The sequence below is a fragment of the Lithobates pipiens genome, unplaced genomic scaffold (assembly GCF_037356315.1).
Source record: "Lithobates pipiens isolate NorthernLeopardFrog02 unplaced genomic scaffold, aLitPip1_a1.2 Scaffold_19, whole genome shotgun sequence".
NCBI classification, from domain to species: Eukaryota; Metazoa; Chordata; class Amphibia; order Anura; family Ranidae; genus Lithobates; species Lithobates pipiens.
The window spans coordinates 371,245,250-371,264,854 of NW_027507764.1; the positions used below are offsets into that span (position 1 = coordinate 371,245,250).

Here is a 19,605-nt window from a genome sequence, read left to right on the forward strand (position 1 = left end):
TCTGTGCCCATCTTTGCCCATCAGTGCCGCCTTATCTGTGCCCATCGGTGCCGCCTTATCTGTGCCTATTAGTGCCGCCTTAACTATGCCTATCAGTGCCCACCAGTGCAGCCCATCAGTGCCCACCAATGCAGCCCATCAGTGCCCACCAATGCAGCCCATCAGTGCCCACCAATGCAGCCTATCAGTGCCGCCTAATCAGCGCACTTCAATGAAGGAGAAAAATGACCCGTTTGCAAAATTTTATAACAAACTATTAAAACATGATTTTTTTTTTTTTTTTTTGCATCTTTTTTTGTTTGTTTAGCAAAAAATAAAACTCCGAGCTGTAACTAAATACCACCAAAAGAAAGCTCTATTTGTGGAAAAAAAATGATAAAAATTTCATTTGGGTACAGTGTTGTATGCCCGCGCAATTGTCACTCAAAGTGCATCAGCGCTGAAAGCTGAAAATTGGTCTGGGACTGAGGGGGGTTTAAGTGCCCAGTAAGCAAGTGGTTAAACATGTCTCAAATAATTATTTTGATGCATTAGTACTGGGTGCTCTCAACAAATCAAAAAATAAAAATGGCACGACATCTAGACTTGTAATGAACTCTGTTCAATCTAACAACATATACTGTATTTTGTTAAACTTAATAAATTGCAGAAAACACAAAGCAATAATTAGTTTGTACTCCAGTACCTGCTTGCCTGGGTGATTCAGAGGGCCAAAGCCTGGGAGCTGCCAGCAACTGGACTCATCTCCACCATCGGGAGCTCTGATGAAGAACAGGCAGCTCCCTAGATCAGTGGTTCTCAACCTGGGGTCGGGACCCCCAGAGGGGTCGAATGACGATTTGCCAGGGGTCAACAAATCCTGGGCTGTTACTGAAGCCCGCACCGCTCTCCCAGCCTTTTCGTGGCCACCCAGCAGGGCTGTCCCTGGAGCTTGCGGCCGCCCACTCAGCTTCTTCGCAGTCGCCCATTCAGTTCATGGCATGTCTGGGGGGCAGAGACTAGAGGTCAGCTGACTGGTGAGGAATGTGAAATGGGAGGGGCTGAAGGAGACCCTATCTCCTGATTTCGGCATAGGTGTTACTGCTGCGAGAAACCACTAAGTCGGAGACACAGCGAAGCTGGAGACACAGTAACACAGTATCCATTAAAAGTCCCCACTACAGTTCTCAGATCAGCAGATGACCTTGATCAAGAGCACCTAAGCTGATCAGAACTCCTCCCCGCACTGCCACTGAAGAATAAGAGAAAGAACAAGAAAGATGGCTAGAGAGAGCGATGGGGGAAAAAAAAACAAGAAATTAGGATAGAGAGAGAGATAAAAGGGAAAGAAAGGATAACAAAGAGAAAGAGTGGTACATCCACAATGTACCATAAGGGGTTTTAATACTGTACGAGTGGAATGGACTCAGGGAGCGCTAAATATATACATGGGTTAGGGGAGCAAATTACTTGTCTTGTCTTGGGTGCTGACAATCCATGCTATGAAAATTATTTTACTGTTGGGGTCCCCACAACTTGGGAAATTTTATCAAGGGGTCACAGCACTAGGAAAGTGGAGAACCACTGCCCTAGACCCTGCTCCTCAGCCCTTCTATAGGCACTCACCTTCACTAATCGAGGGGACACGCAGAGATCTCTGTGTCTCCTCTGTGAATTTTGCCACGGTCTGCCCCCAGCTGCTATTTCCTGGTTAGCCAGTCTTGCCCCTAATCCCATCCATGCCACATCAAAGCGCCGAAAAAACTCTTAGGCCGCGTACACACGCGGGGACTGTTCGCTCAACTTTGTTCGTCAAACAGTTTCAGCGGACAGTCCGCTCAAAATTAGCATGGACGGACATGGCCACACACGACGAACGAACAGTTTGCTGAAACCGTGCGCGATGACGTGAACGGCACGTACGACGGGACTAGAAAACGACGTCCTATACACTGCAATGCAACCTTCGGCGTATAAATTCTTTCTGAGCATGCGCGGAACTTTGTTTGACGAACAAGCCTACACACGAGGGGACTGTTCGCTGAAACAAGGTTTCAGAGGACAGTTTTTCGGAAATTCCGAAAAACCTTGTTCAGCAGACTGTTCGCTGAAACTGTCCGCTGAAAGCCCACACACGAGCGGACTGTCCGCTGAAACACTGTTCAGCGGACAAAGTTGAGCGAACAGTCCCCGCGTGTGTACGCGGCCTTAGGTCCATAAAGTCTTTTAATTCATATAGGTTGGCATCTAGATGCACTGGATAATAGTTCAGACATGCATAACATACAGATGAAGAGGATCCCAGAATTGAACACTTCCAAGATTCAGATGGGTGACAGGAAGAAGAACTGATGGAGGCAAAATTGAAGAACTAATTTCTTTCTACTTCAATTCAGACTGATCAACTGAAACTTGTTTTATAATCTATCCTTAACAACCCCCTAGAACATTAAACTCCCAGCTCAAGAAATAGTCAAGAATGACTACCCCATTATGGGGTTGATTTACTAAAACTGGAGAGTGCAAAATCTTGCGCAGCTCTACATCAAAACCAATCAGCTCCCAGGTTTTTTCAGCAAAGCTTAATTGTACAAGCTGAAGTTAGAAGCTGATTGGTTACTATGCACAGTTGCACCAAATGTTGCCCTATCCAGTTTTAGTAAATCAACCCCAATGTTATTTGCTTTCTAACAAACTTCCTGCTCAAGGAAGAAATTCTAAGAAAGGGGAATGACAACTGAAGGAACGATCCTTCAGGATAATAATACTGTATATTGGGATAATATTGTACTCTGTGTTGCATTCTGTACATCAGCAGGTATAGAGGCACAGTTTGTGTGTCTAACCATAGGCCATTATCACGCCTTAATTGTAATGAGATATGACTGATAGTATTTACCTTCTTTAACTGTAATGGAGACAGCAGCTGTGCTGCTTAACCCTTGCTGGTCCTTGACAGTCAAACGAAAGCGGTATGTTCCAATGTGCAGATCAGAAACAACAGCCACTGGTTTATCACTGTTTTGAATTATCACTGTGGTGGGCCCACTGTAAAAAGGGACAAATCTATGTTAACACAACAGCAAAATGAGTGTAGAATTAAAATAAAAAAATCTGCATAAGTAGATCCCTTTGCAAGATGCTGTTTTTCCCATTGTACCTCCATAAGCCCATTTATCAAACAAGCTTGAAAAGTGTTTCCTACTAAAATTGGAATCTATTAGTGCAGTTATCAAAGACACAGTTTTTTTTTAAATAATTTTGATAAACACTTGACTGGCCTGCATAGAGTCCTGACCTCAACCCGATATAAAATCTTTGGGATGAATTAGAGTGGAGACTGCGAGCCAGGCTTTCTCCTCCAACATCAGTGCCTGACCTTAGAAGTACGCTTCTGGCAGAATGATCAAACATTCCCATAGACACACTCCTAAACCTTGTGGACAGCCTTCCCAGAAGAGTCGAAGCTGTAATAGTTGCAAAGAGTGGACCAACTCAATATTGAACCCTACAGACTAAGACTGGGATGCCATTAAAGTTCATGTGTGCGTAAAGGCAGGTGGTCCAATACTTTCGGCAATATAGCGTATACAGTTATGAAGCTGTAGGCATAGCAGTGCCTAGACACCATCACATTCCAAGAGGTGGACTGCTTTTTTGCACAAATAATTCAAACCAAAAAAAATGTACATTGATTTAGGCTACTACTTCGTCACAATTAACATTTTTGGACGTTCCCTATAATATACAATAATAACTCAAAATAAATGCTCACTGAACATAACCTATACTTCTCTTTAGAACTAGAGCAGATAGAGAATGATAAGGGATTATTGATATTCATGGTGTAACAGAACTAACGTATCCATTGCTACCAGCTAAGAACTAGATTTATTTTTCTATGTATGCACAGAAATCTTTAACTGTACAAGGATCATAGATAATATTAGGCCTGCATTATCTTTTTATTATTGATTCTGATTTATCTTCACTCTGTTCTTCTGCTTTATAAACTGATACCTGATGTTCTCCCATTCATAGGACACAATGCCATGGTCATCTTTACTTCTGCTTCCATCTAGTGTTGTAGATTCCACAGGAAAAGTCAGTTCTTTATCTGGCCCAGTTTCTGCTACTGGTGGACTATTATTTTCTGCAGGAATAAAACATAACTAAATTAACATGAGAATATTGGCCATTACTTTATTAGGTGTGCAACCTGTGTGGGAAACCTGAGATCCTGAAATATTAGCCTCCTGAACAGTCTATCTCAGGATACAACTCACATATCCATGTCAAGAAAGACTATATATACATATGTATTCTTGAAAGTGTTCAGAACAGGTAAACTTAAGGCTCAACACAATACATGGTCCTTGTGTGGCTACTGCTGAGGCTCTGATGAAGGGGGTACTCTCTCGTAACGTGTAAGCCGTTTGTGATGCCATCTGGTTCTTCCCAACATCCGGTCCAGGTTGCAGGTGTCTAGAAGACATGGTTCCGAATGTTTGGAGCAATGTTAAGCCTTTCTTTTAACATTTGTTTGTATGACTTTTGGGTTTACTATTTTAATACATTTTATGTTTGGTAATGCACAAGGTGGGTGCGCCCTCCCAGTTTTTCAAAACTTAAGGCTCAGGCAGGGGAGAAATTAAGAAACTAGGCAACAACCATGGGCACTTAAAGATACAGCCACTATATACAGTAACTAAGTTATTCATGTCCAAAAAAATATTGGTATGGATTTTGCTGTGATGTCAGTTTTGGGTGCTATAAAAGTACATAACTGGAGATGGAGTATAACTAAACTTAATCTGCCTGGACTATTTATGGGACCTTATTGGGATCCTGCCATTTTAAATGCTTAACCATCTCCCACCGGGCCACTGCACATATACGGGTGGGTGGGAGCTTTTGCCTTCTGAGTGGACGTTCAGGAACGTCCCCCAGAAAGAAGGGGGGTCGCTCGTGTGCATGCCCTCGCATCGGCGCGATCCGGATGCGCTCATGTCACGCAGACACTGTGCATCTCCGATCACCAGGAGGCCTCTGTGATGGACCCTCCTGATCACATGACGACTGTGTCCAATCAGCTAGGCAATCGGCACTCCTCTCCTCACATGGAAGTTGTCAGTGAGGAGAGGAGATCGCTGCAGCCAGCCAGTGATCAGTGAGTATGAGCTGTTTTTTACAGCTTTTTACACACTGATCACTGGTCCAGTGTCCCCACACAGTGTAGAATCACAATGTCCCCAAAACACTGTCCCCACATAGTAAAAATACCTGTCCCCCATATGTAACAGTGAAATCATATGTCCCAATTATCATCTGCGCACATCTGTACTGCACATGATCATCTGCGCACATATGTCCTTGATCGCACAAACCAATTAGTATACACTTAACAGGATTTTACCAAAGACATGTAGCAGAATACATTTTGTCTTAAATTTATGACAAAATCTGATTTTATTGGATTTCTTTCAAAACAGAAAGTAGAAAATATAGTTTTTTTTTTTAATTTCCGCTCTGTTTTCGCTTATATCACAAAAAAAAAAAAACTGATTTGTGAATAAATGCCACCAAAATAAAGCTCTATTTGTGTGAACAAAATTATAAAAATTTCATTTGGGTGCAGTGTTCCATGACCGCAAAATTCTTATTGAAAATTCAAGAGCGCTGAAAGCTGAACATTGGCCTTAGAAGGAAGGGGGCGAAAGTGCCCAGTATTGAAGTAGTTAAAATGAAAGCTCTTTCCAAAAGCAACAAAAAAGAAAATGTCATCTCTTACCTTCTTTAGCCAAAAAACCCTCTCTATTACATTCACTGACCAACAAAACCCTCATATTTGGGCCCCTCTGACATTGGCTTGGCTTTACTTTACTACTAGAAAACTCACTTCCATGCCTTCTGTCCTGCCCAACTACCAGCTAGTTGGCCATTAAGGGTAGTCTCACTGGGCAGAGTACAGGAATGTGGGCAGGCACTCTTATTTTATAGAATAATGGCACACTAATGTTTATCATTACATCATATAGAATACCATACCACACGTAACTTTTTTGAGCAAGCAAACAATCAGAGCTGTCCCTTTAGCAAGTCACTCACAAGAACACGTACGATTCGTCACCTCACCTACCAGGCTCCACAGTTACAATTACTTGAGCAGTAGACTGCTGCTTGGCAGAATCTGTCACCGTCAACTGAAATATATACTCTCCAGGCTGTTCTGCTTTAGCTTGAAGGTATGGGGAACGTACACCCTGTGTAATATAAAAGTTCAAATCACATTTAACCCAAGAACCACAAGGATGTTTTAAAAATGTTTCGCCAATAAATAAAACCAACAAACACCATCACTTGTAGACAATGGTGCTTTGTGAATACTTTGTCATTTACAGTATAAAATATTTAAATGTAATACAAAAATGTATATACAACGTATACACACACACACCCAAAACCCATTGTTGTGACCTGGTCAATACAGGATAGGTACTAAAATCATCAAAATGATGCTATATACTAACCTTTCCAGTGGCTTGTGCTCGACACACTTTTCTTATCCCTGGCTTCTTCAGGTATTCAACATTTTCTAGGCTTTCAATAACTGTTCTTCCCAGCACACTCTGTAGACCCTTCTGACAGTTTATATATCTTTACAGCAGGGATATGCAATTAGCGGACCTCCAGCTGTTGCAGAACTACAAGTCCCATGAGGCATAGCAAGACTGACAGCCACAAGCATGACACACAGAGGCATGATGGGACTTGTAGTTTTGCAACAGCTGGAGGTCCACTAATTGCATATCCCTGCTTTACAGGATGTACGAGCCTCTAAAAGGAGAACCACAGTGTGCAGCAGGAAGGAAAGGATATTGACACATCTGGAGGTGTCAAAAACCTGCAGCAGCCAGGGATCAGCAATGCAGTGGAGTTCAAAGACAATGGCTGCCAGAAAATGTTCTTTTAGCCCCCGTTCACACTGTTTTGACAGTTCCAAATCACATACCGTATTTAAAATCAGGGGAAAATCGCAGGTGCGTGTTATACGCCGATCCCCCGCCGATTGTGAGCCTGTGGGCAGCTTCCGGCCGCCTTCGGCATTTCTCAAAAGCTTTCGGGCGCTCTCGTCGGCAGAGTGCGGCCAAAAGCCGCCGAAAGCTGCCAAGAACGGCCCAGAGCGTCCCAAAGTCGCCAACGGCCAAAGGCAGCCGACACTGGCAAGGCTCCAAAAAAAGGAGCGGTACAATTCAATTTAAAATCAATTAACAAATAAAATCATGTGAGGTTTGCAGAACCAGAGAAAGAGAGGAGGGAAAAATGGAAACACAGACTGAAAACTCTAGGGAAAAATTAACCCATTGTGGAATCAAACTGTATTACTTTAACCACTTGCCGACCAGCTGCCACAGTTTTACTGTGGCAGAATGGCACGGCTAGGCAAAATAACGTTATGCCACGTCGCTTCGCCCTATGGCCACTAGGGGGACGCGTGATCACTGCCGGACTCCTGCAATCGCTGGTGAAACACCAAGAACCGGGGTCTGTGTGTGTAAACACAGTTTCCGGTTCTCTGAGGGGAGAAGTATGAACAGAGGATCTGTCATCTCCCCTAGACAGTCCCCTCCCCCCTTCAGTTATAACACAGAGAGGGAACACCATTAACCCATTGATCGCCCCCTAGTGGTTAACCCCTTCCCTGACAGTGACATTTTTTACAGTAATCAGTGCATTTTTATAGCACTGATCACTGTATAAATGACAGCAGTCCCAAAAATGTGTCAAAGGTGCCCGATGTGTCTGCCATAATGTCGCGGTCCCAATAAAAATAGCAGATTGCCGCCATTACTAGTAAAAAAAATTTAAAAAAATAATAATAATAAAAATGCCATAAAACCCTAAACTGCCCTATTTTGTAGATGCTATAACTTTTGTGCAAACCAATCAATATACACTTATTGAGATTTTTTTTTTACCAAAAATATGTAGACGAATACATATTGGCGTAAACTGAGGAAAAAAATCTTTTTATATATATATATTTTTGGGGGATATTTAATATAGCAAAAAGTAAAAGTAAAAAATATTGAGTTTTTTTCAAAATTGTCGCTTTTTTTGTTTATAGCGCAAACATAAAAACCGCAGAGGTGAGCAAATACCACCAAAAGAAAGCTCTATTTGTGGGGCAAAAAGAACGTCAATTTTGTTTGGGTAAAACATCGCAGGACAGCGCAATTGTCAGTTAAAGCAACACAGTGCCGAATCGCAAAATGTGCTCTGGTCAGGAAGGGGGTACAAATCTTCCTGGGCTGAAGTGGTTAAAAACAAATTCACATCCCTTCTACTGTTCATTCCTCTAGGAAATCGAGCATTCAATCTGTGTATCCACCACACCTCCCGCTGAAGTATGGTATGTATCCCCCTCCCCAACAGATCTTCTCACCTGTTCCAGACCTCATAAGTTAAAAGCACAATGACACCAGCACCTATAAGCCACTGGATTCTGATCCTACTGACCGTATTCAAAAGGGGCTTGTTTCAACTTTTGGATGATGGTGGAGAAATTGGGGTATTATAATAGCGGATCATTGATTTCTTATTTGCAGATAAACCTGTGACCCCAAAATTCCACTACATTCCAAATGTGCACAAGAGCAATCCCCTGTTAAGGGATGCCCGATAGTAGCGGGTATTGGATCCCTATTAGGAAAACGTAGTGAATGGGTTGATGATTATTTACAACCTTTGATCAATCATCTTAGAGATACAGGACATTTACTGGCACATAAAGTGCTCAATAAAGATTTAAGAAGAAGCAATCGAGTTTCCGGCATTTCCTACTATTTTGATGTTTATGGGACAAAAGAAGCCTGAGCACCGTTATTTTGCACATCATTCTACAATCATGCGGTAGAGCTTGGGTGGGTTTTTGTCTACATTACCAGGATTGTACAACAGTCTTTAAAAGTTATACTGCCACATACAGGATGTTTGAACACTGGCACAGCAAAAAACATTAAGCCGGCTGCCATATAACACTGCCTCCCACTATTATGCCTCAGTTTACAATACATTTTTACAAGATTCAGAGATCAACGCAACCTCTGGTATGCCTAGTCTTATAAAACTCACTTAGTGAATGAACCTGGGCTGAATGATATACCACAAATTAGTTTACAGTTGAAGCTGTTGAGTAGTTTTTAAATTTTCTTGCAATTTTCTCCTTGGGTGGTGACGGTTAACCCCTTCCCAACCAGCCGCCGCAGTTATACTGTAGTAGAATGGCTCCTCTGCGTGAGCCGTCATAACTGTACGTCGGCTCTTTAAGATGCTGTAGCAGGTGCGCCCGCAGTCACGCACGATCACTCGTGACAGATCCTGGTTCTGGCAGAGGAGAAGAGACAGATCGTGTGTTCCTACTAAGTAGGAACAACGATCTTTCGCCTGTTTTTAGTCAGCCACATTCCCCCCACTTAGGGAACACATTTAACCCCTTGATCGCCCCCTGGTGTTAACCCCTTCCCTGCTAGTGACATTTTTACAGTAATCAGTGGCTATTTTTAGCTCTGATTGTTGTATAAATGTCACTGGTCCCAAAAAAAAGTGTCTGATGTGTCTGTTGCAATCCCAATAAAAATTGTAGATCACCGCCATTACTAAAAAGAAATAATAATAATAAAAATGCCATAAGTCTATCCCCTATTTCGCAGATGCTATATCTTTTGCGTAAACCAATCAAAATACGCTTATTGCGGTGTTTTTTTATCAAGAATATGTAGAAGAATACATATTGGCCTAAACTGATGAAGAATGTGTTTATTTATTATAGCAAAAAGTACAAAATATTGTGTTTTTTCAAAATTGTCGCTTTGTTTTTGTTTATAGCGCAAAAAATAAAAACCGCAGAGGTGATCAAATACCACCAAAAGAAAGCTCTATTTACATTTTGTTTGGGTACAATGTCATGCGACTGAGTAATTGTCAGTTAAAGCGACGCAGTGCCGTATCGCAAAAAATGGCCTGATCAGGAAGGCGGTAAATTCTTCTGGGGCTGAAATTTCCCTTTCTTTCTACTACTGTTTCAGCCTGAAAGAAGCATTATTCTGTTTAGGCTTCTTCTAGGTCATGGGTCTTCAAACTATGGCCCTCCAGTTGCTCAGTTACAATGCCTCATGGGATGTGTAGTTTCACAACAACTGGAGGGCCGTAGTTTGAGGATCCCTTTTCTATGTAATTACTTTGAAATCATCTGGTTCCACTAATTGACTGCTTATAGTGACTTAATCACCTTGGGCTGCCTCCCGGGGGTTTGGAATACTAGGCTTAGGCCTTCAAAGTTATTTTCTTTTTGAAAAATGTAACTGCTGGTCTAACTTAATTTCCTTTTTGAGAAGTATTCTTCCACCTGTATTTCTCATCCATATTGTTGGTAGAAACTCTATGCTTCTTCAAGTACCCTCTTGGAAGTCTGTTGGATCTGATCTAAAACACCAGGTTGATAGAATATGTCTCCTCCAGACAAAATTCTTCTCCATATTGAGCAACTTGCTCTTAATTAGGCCTCTAGGCCTTGATGCTACTTAAATTCCACATCGATTGGTTGGCTTTGCCCATCCCTGCTTTTGGAGGTCCCACATATCAGACTATTCTACAATCATGTGTTCCTCGAAAGATGATAAAGGAAATACGATTTTTACACTTGTATATTACTTAGAGCCCCCTTTTTTATGTGGCCTTATGTACTGCTGCAAGTGTCCTATAAACGGCATGTCATAGACTATTCTACAATTCTATTTCCCTCAATGAACTCTAAGTCAAAGCTTTTACAGTAAGTACAAAAATCTTTTTGCTTATATAAGCCATTCCCATCCCCCTTTAATATTTTTATCTATACTGGAAACCTAGGAGAAAAAAAGATTGGATGGCGATTTACAGTTTTTCTTAATTTGATTTTCATAAAACATCTGTGCTGATAACTGAATAAGGTAAATGTCTGTTTGCAGTGTTTGCAATTTCCTACATAAGATGTGTCCACATTTGCTATTGTCCTCAAATACCAACAACAGGCATACACATGATCCATAATACCTGCATAGTCACCACTTTCCCATTACTGCTGGGGCTCAGCGACCACTCATAGCTGACAATTTGATGGTCATCTTCGCTCTGGTTTCCATTCAGATTGATATGATTTTGGGGAAGTGTTATAATTTGATTAGGTCCAGCATTGGCAATGGGTGGATTGTCTACAGGTTTGTAAACCATTACAGAGGCTTCAGTAGAATTTTTAGCCCCATCTGAGTCAGTTATAGTTAACCTGTCAAAAGATGAAAAACATATTTAAATCTAGCATCATTACAAACTCAATATAAATACACTAACTTGCAATAAAAAAAAATAAGGAACCCACAAAAAAAACTTGCCATTTTCCAACTAGTAATGTTTTTTATAAAACCTTTTTTAATATAAATTAAGTTGTATAGCTCATATTCCTAGTCATATACTTAAAAAGTAGCTAACACTGAAAATAAGAGAACTGGTAATTTGGAGATATGGGACATTAAAAGGTACATTTAAAGGTTTCTGGACTGGAGTTAGGCTATTCAGGGGGATTTCCCATTTGAATTTACTCTCATGCCCCATTTTTTGAGGTAGGGGGTTCTCTTCATTTGGTTTTTACTTGATTTGTGAATGATTCATAGACACGTGTGTGCAAACTTGTACTATATTAAGTTGAAGGTATATTGTATATTAACACTGTTTTCTTCTCTTTTTCATATACACCTAAAGCTGAGCGAAATGTGCTCCATTATACTTGTTAATTAAATCTTTACGTCCTTTTTCCTGACAAAGCCACATCGACGAAACACGTCGAAATATTTGGACGTGATACCAATATGTATGTGACTACAGTATCTCATTGTCAGTGATAGGCGGTGTGTATGTACCTATGACTGTGATTAAACTGTATTCCTTACTTTTTATCAGTTTATTAAATAAATAATTTATACTTTGTATATGAAACTTGAGTGATTGTCTATATGATGTACCTTTAAAGTCCCATATCTCCAATTTACCAGTTCTACAAAATTAAGGGATGTTGGTACCATATTATTTCTAATCAATTTGGAGCTGACATCTACCCATATTTTTGACCATTGAAAATAAGAGCTTATCAACCACTATACAGTACACCAGTGTAGTGGCTAATAAGTTATTTTTTTCACACTCATCAGTCATCGGTCACAATTAGTTTCTCCAGTCACTCCGGTTTCCTCCCACACTCCAAAAAGACATGCTGGTAGATAAAATGGTTCCTGTCTAAATGTGTATGAGGTATGTAGGAATGTGAGATAAGAACCTTAGATTATAAGCTCCTTGCGGGCAGGGACTGATGTGAATGTACAATATATATATATCTTCTTAAGGTCTCATTGGTGTCAGAGCTGAGAGCCTGGATGGATTTTCTTAGAAGCTGTGTGCAGGACCTCACCACAAAGGATCTGGTTTAGAGAAGTACTGTCTTAATCATTGGACTGTGTCCACAGAAAGCTGTAAGGTGGCAGCTGACCTGAGGACTTGTGATTAAAGACCCTAGATTGAACCCTGTGAATGGGCAGTGTTCTGGACATCACATTGTCTACCTACTTGTGCATAGGTGTAAGGTAACCAGATACCAAAGATTCTTGAACAATAGTCTTATAACTGTGAAGCCTAATGCTGCATACACACAATCGGACACTCCGACAACTAAATCCTGGGATTTTTTTTCCAACGGAGGTTGGCTCAAGCTTGTCTTGCATACACACGGTCACACAAATGTTGTCAGAAATTCTGATCGCCAAGAACGCTCTGACGTAAAACACATACAACGACACTATAAAGAGGAAGTTCAATAGCCAGTGCGCTACCCTTTGGGCTCCTTCTTCTAATCTTGTGTTATTAGAAGTTTGATGAAAGACCTCCCCTCCACCTTCAACAAAAAAGGCCCCAGGAAGGGGAGGAGCGTGGAAGAGTCAGAACTTGGGTTAATTTGGCAGGCTTCTGCGGCCCTCAGAACCCCCACCAGTCTTCTGGAGGCCTATGCTTGCATGGCTGCCAACAAAATGCAGCAAATGGAGGTGGGCCAATGCCTCTTTTGTGAGGAACTGATATATATGGCCCTAAATAAGGGGTTGAGGGGCGAAATCACAAGCAAAATCCACCTGTGTGAGTTGGACCATCCTCCTCCTCCTACACCTCCTGCCACAACTCTAACACCAGAACCACAGTCTGGAAGCAAGGGTGGAAGCAAGCGTGTAAGGAAGACAAGAAAGTGATGGCCTGGGTTCAGTCTAGTCTGGCAAAATATTCGGGCTGTGGTAAGATCACAGCCTGGGGACATATATGCCATCTGCTCCTGTTCTTGATCTCTCAAAGTCCTGGACTGGATTGTGCTCCCTATTAAATGGAGTCCTTAGGCTCCCAATTTTGCCTGTCAAATAGTTGATGTGTGCCCTGGGGTGCAAAGGCTTCGCTAATTTCACCAGTTTATCCAGCGTTGCCTTCCTCTTTATTTTGTTAGGACCCCTAATAAATGTATATATTTTTTCTTAAATCATTGGCTATGTGTTATAATTAAAAAAGGACAGTTTATTTGTAAGTAGGCAGGTACATTTCAAAAATATAATGTCAAATTAACAAGGGACACTAACACCTACCAATCTCTTTGAGGTTAAAAAATAATAATGGTGTTGTGGTAACTTGACACACAAAACAAAAAAAAACTAAAAAGATTATAGAGATCACTAGAAAAAAAAAACAGGAGATCTTGATTTCCAAAAAAAAAGAAAAGGACTATTATAAACAAAAATTAAAAACATTATTCTGAAGATTTGGCGAAAAAAAACAAAAAAATTTATTCATGAGATCACAAGAAATAATAAAGAAATTAGTTTGTCAGAACTCTGTGTGAATATCAGCACTTCCGTCTTGCACTTGATTCCGAGCATGCGTGGAATTTTGTGCGTCAGAATTGTGTACACACGCTCGGAATTTCCGACAGCGGATTTTGTTGTCCAGCTCTCAAATTTTTGTTGTCGGAAATTCCGACAAAAAATGTCCGATGGAGTCTACACATGGTCAGAATTTCCGACAAGAAGCTCACATCGAACATTTGTTGGCGGAAAAAACAATCGTGTGTGCGCAGCATTAGACTGCTCAGAAACTTGCATCATGGTCTTTAGCTGTGAGGTCTTAGCCTGTTCAGAAAGTTAGCTCATGGTCTTCACTGTGGGAGTTTAGACTGTCCAACATTCACATTTACTTAAGGAGAAAATTGTCCTGTAAATGCTATATGCTAATCATTTTGGATTATCCCATGCCCGATCTTTATCCTGGTATATTTTCTTCAAACAATACATTTAGAAAAAGACATTAATGGACTGGTGCTTGTGGTGGTGGGCAGCCTCTGTACTTTTAGGTTAGGACTCATTACCAGTGGCCCCTTTGAGGGTAGCACTATATATGCTAAAGAAAAAAGTAATACATTCGTTTCTAAGGGGAGGGGCCAGGACGGAGTGAGAGACAGTATACCTGCCTAGAGGAAATACAAGCCATACCCATACTGTTTTCAGTATCTATTAGGCTCTATGAAGTATGGTGCACTGACGCACCTTATATATGTGAGTAACCCGGCGGGGGAGCGTTTTTTAACTTGTGTGTAATAAAATTTTAAAATGATATTGCAGCTTTTTTTCCTTTTTCATGCACTTTTTGAATACTGCATTGAGGAAACTTCTGATCCAGGGAAACAGCTGAGAAACCCATAGTGGTTCATATGCGTGATTTGACTTAGTGTAAAAGCTAGTCACATGCTCCAAGGTGAGCTCATTACCATAAGGGGTTTCTGGATTTCACCTATGCGTGATTCAGAATCACGGCTGGATGTAGAAGCATGTTGTTAATTTGATCACTGGAGATCACATCGTTTTGCATCTATCTCACCACCATCAGTACTTTGTTTCTCATCACAGCTTAACACAGTCTGCTATCTGGCACCACGTAATGGTTAGGTTTATATATTTTAATCAAATTTATTGAGTGTGGTTCTGGCACTATTTGCACTTGTACACTTTTTTTCCAGTTGTGTCTTTACATTTGAGTGCGCATTATTTGCTTGCCACAGATTGCACTTTATACCAGCTGTGTCTTTATTATTTATGTACTTTATTATTCACCTGTGCATCTATAATTAAAGATTAAGGCACAGATTATTAGGTATAGGACTTATCTAGCGCAGCGTATTTTATTTTTATTTTAACATTAGTTTCTAATACTTGTCATAGACAAATAAACAGAGTGAACCCAGCCAAGGCTTGAATACCCAAGCCCATGATAAGAGCTGACGACTAAATAGAATTCACTAAATCTAAGTATTATCAGTAATGTGTACTATAGGGTACAGCTATAAAACAGTATAAGCTTTTTGCTTTTTTACTGTCTGTCTGCAACTGAACATTTGTATAAAGGAAGAGGAGATGGGTTGAGCTACTGCACCGTTCAGTTAAGTATCTAACTCTGACTTTGAGCTATTGAGCTATGTAGACAACATGCATTTTTCAACAAAGCAGGAAAAGATAGCCCGGAAAACACATAAAAAAGGTCTAGAGCTCCATGCAATACATGGAAATGAAAATACAAAATATTCTTCTAATATTTACCTAAGAAAAAAGGCTTTTGGTGATCTTCAGCTCTGCTTCAACACCTACTAAAGACTGCTTGTTTTTTGTTTTTTTAAATGGCAGTCAGTACTCCCATAATGATTTCTGTTTAACATCTCCAAACAATTCTGTGCATTCCTTAATGTGAAAATTACATTTAAAGGTAAACCAAAATATTCCTATATCCCCACCTATATGTATAGTTTCCAGGCTCCAGATCAGAAAGATGCAAAACGGATTCCTCTCCTACAGTCTTCAGTTCATCTGAAGGTCCTCCAATTTCTTCCCATAGGTATGCTATGATTTTATCATCATCGCTACTTTCTGTGTTGGAGACATAAGATAACTCATTGCTTTGATAAAATAAGAAAATTAAACACCACATTGCACTTTTTAAACTGAAGGAAATAATTATGCTTACGGCGTCCATCAATAAAGGCAGAAGTTGAAGGTGAGGACACTTCTTGTGTTCTTGGAGACACAACTGCAACTGGCCACAGGTTTACTCTAGCAGCTAAAATAATTAGAAATATAAGTAAACTTTGGGGTGGATTTACTAATTCAAATAGACTGAGCACTTTGCAAGTGCAGTTACGCAAATTTTCCCTAGAGCTTAGTAAATGTGGTAAAGCTGTGCTTATTTCCATCATCCAATCACGTGCAAGCAAAAATGCTGTTTATTTTACTTTCCTTGCACCTGATTGGGTAGTCGTTACAAAATGAAGCCTTACCACATTTACAAAGCTCTGGAGAAAATGAGTGCAACTGAACTTGAAAAGTTCACAGTCTTTTTGGCTTTAGTGAATCAACTTTAAAGGCTAAGTTCACTTTTTTTTTTTCTAAAATTCCAGCTCCCCTATGTACCAGTATAGCATTAATGTACTTCTTTTGCAAAAATTTTTATAAATAAGCTTTCTATTAATTCTACATACACTTTACCTTATTGTCCTCGTGGATGTTTCCCAAACATATCCATTAGTTCTGCCTTACTTCCTGGGCAGACTATAGGTCATGACACAGGAAGGTGTTGACCAGCTGACCTCCTACCTACCACCCATCTCCAGCTGTATGTTTTTTAAATTAAATGCAATCAATCAGTGATCTCCCTTCTCACTAAATACACAGACAAAGATTTTTTTTTCCTTCCTTAATTTTAATCTTGCATAGATTGTTCATTTGGAATTTTGAAGTGTGCAGGAAATGATAGATGAGATAACAGCCCATGTGGATAGAGCTGTAGTATTGAAAACAAGAGAAGTGTGTCCTGGGTTTTGTAAGGTTCACCAAACACTATACAATCTGATTGTTCAATCTCCTTTAGATCTACCATCAACTCTGTAGTGCAAGGATCTGTCTGATTGGATACAGAGTGAATGGATAGATAAGTGGGTAATCCTAAACCATAGATCTGGTTAAACTAAACGAAATTGTACAGAGTTTGTACAATCAGATTGCATAGTGTATGGCCATCTTTATATAAGTACATCTCTGCATAGGCTGTTATCTCATCTCTCATTTCCTAAACACTTCAAAATGGGCAACTGAACAATCTATGCAAGATTAAAATAAGGGAAGGGAAAAAACAAATTGTTGCCTATGTATTTAGTGAGAAGGGTGATCACTGATTGTTTTTCAATGAAATGTAATCATACACCTGGAAATGGGTGGTAGGTAGGAGGGTGGATGATGCAGGGTGTGTGCTAATTAGGTCTGGTCCACTGCTTCTTGTGTCATGGCCTATAGTCTTGCCCAGGAAGTAAGGCAGAACTAATGGATATTTTTGGGAAACATCAATGAAGACGGTGAAGTAGGTGTATGTAGAATTAATGGAAAGCTTTGATATTTTTGAAAAAGAAGTACATTAATGCTATACTAGTACATAGAAAAACAGGAATTTAGAAAAAAAAAAGTAAACAAAAGGTGAACTTAGCCTTTAATAAAAGTAACAAATAAAAGCAGTGTACAATCATTCATGTAAATGCAATAAAACAAACCATTCTACAGCGGTTTGGCTCACCTTGGTTTTCATTCGATGTAAACCCAAAACCGTGAAAAGGGGCTGTGGGACACCAGGACTGTCTGCCAGGGGAAGCACTAAACTACCCACACATCATGTTGTTGATTATCAACACTACTATCCCAAGAATAATAAAAAGTTATATTATGACACACTGCCTACCTCTCTACTTATGTACTACATAATGCTCTGCTTTAATTCTCCAGACGTTGGCCTTGGGTTTATTGAAACAGACTGTGCCATATTGTCACTTTCAGCCCATATGCTTCCAACCTCAGCATTTCAAGTTTAGCCATTAACCCTGCTCTTGTTACTGTGATACTATGACTGAATAGCTAGAGGTGGGGTGGCTCAACATAGTGTACAGCAGGGACATGCAATTAGCGGACCTCCAGCTATTGCAAAACTACAAGTCCCATCATGCCTCTGCCTCGGGGGGTGTCATGCTTGTGACTGTCAGAGTCTTGCTATGCCTCATGGGAGTTGTAGTTCTGCAACAGCTGGAGGTCCGCTAATTGCATATCCCTGGTGCACTGGATAGCAGGAGGGGATAGGTGCAAGAAGTATAAATCTGGCACTGCCTGCTATAATCAATAAGATTTAATGTATCGCCGTTAGATCAGCTGATAGAATACCTCTGATTCCTTGTATGTAATGCTTTTACAGGGATAGGCTGCAGATGGATAGAGTTCTGTCTTTAGTTTTAGTGTCCAACAGGTTATTTTTTTAACTATAATATGTACCCCTTGAGAAAAGCAGACGTTTGTTAAGTGCACCCAAGTGCACATCAATAAGAATAAAAGTACCAAAAAAATCTTTAGATATATTATCTGCAATCTGTAGGCATTATATATATATATATATATATATATATATATATATATATATATATATATATATATATATATATATATATATATTTTTTTTTTTTTTTTTTTTTTTTAAATAAGATGCTGTGTTAAATGACAAAACAAATATTTTTGAGTGGTTTCAAAAATTGTTAACTGTTAATAAACTGTTAAAGAGTTTAATTTACATATCAGAATTATCAGAGGTACCCCTATGGTATTTGTACTACTGGTATAAAAGAAGCACCTGTAACTTGATGCAAACTTTGACCTTTCTATGTATGGTTATATGCATTTTATCTTGTAAAATGCAATAAAACTTCCTTCCAAAAAATCCTGGAAAAACTCTTAAGCACATAAAGTATAGGGGCAAGCATTACACTTCCCGAGCATAAACATACCAAACGTACAGAAAATACAACATAAAAAAACATTCCTAATGCCTAAATTTGTACCTGGCTTGATTGTAACGTTAAGAAATCCTTCTCCAAAGGCATGTTCTCCAAACACAGCCACTTTCAATCTATACAGGCCTGCTGTGACCTAAAACATTTAATTCACATAATAAATATAAATATACAAGACATTCTTTCATCTAATTGAGATCATCACATCCAACCAGATGCTTTAGCTGGACTGAAATCACACTGGAGACCCAGGGCTGCTGACAGAAATCATGGGGCCCCGTACAGCCTACCTAATGGGGCTCCCTTCAACGCCACCCTCAACCCCACCCCTGGCCCCTCCCCAGGCCCTGCCTTTAAAAAATGGATGGTTATGGCTGGCTGGTGTCAGTAGAGCAGTGGACAGTGTTAGTATTTTTTTTTTATTATTTATTTATACAATTTCTACAAATGTATTTATTTTTTTACAATTTAATTTCTTTTTTTTTATTTCACAAATCCTTTAGGGGGGAGGAGGATGGCAGTGAATCATATCAGTAGGGAAGTGGATGGTGTCAGTCATTTTATTTTATTTTTGTTTTTTTACTTTCTTTTTGTTACAATGCTTTCTTTTTTTTTGGGGGGGGGGGGGGGTGGAGGGTGTCAGTGGTTAT

General features: G+C 39.9%; 1 protein-coding gene across 2 annotated transcripts in view; it reads right to left on the bottom strand.

The window, feature by feature from the left end:
• KIAA0319 (KIAA0319 ortholog) overlaps nt 1-19,605 on the bottom strand; it is an 81,694-nt gene that overhangs the window by 40,532 nt on the left and 21,557 nt on the right. For both annotated transcript variants that reach the window (XM_077492283.1, XM_077492284.1), the window contains 7 exons: nt 19,004-19,091; nt 16,105-16,197; nt 15,875-16,007; nt 11,071-11,299; nt 6,119-6,242; nt 4,000-4,132; nt 2,879-3,027 (listed from right to left, as the gene is read on the bottom strand). In XM_077492283.1, coding sequence (XP_077348409.1) covers nt 2,879-3,027; nt 4,000-4,132; nt 6,119-6,242; nt 11,071-11,299; nt 15,875-16,007; nt 16,105-16,197; nt 19,004-19,091 — 949 coding nt within the window. The remainder of the gene's footprint in view (nt 1-2,878; nt 3,028-3,999; nt 4,133-6,118; nt 6,243-11,070; nt 11,300-15,874; nt 16,008-16,104; nt 16,198-19,003; nt 19,092-19,605) is intronic.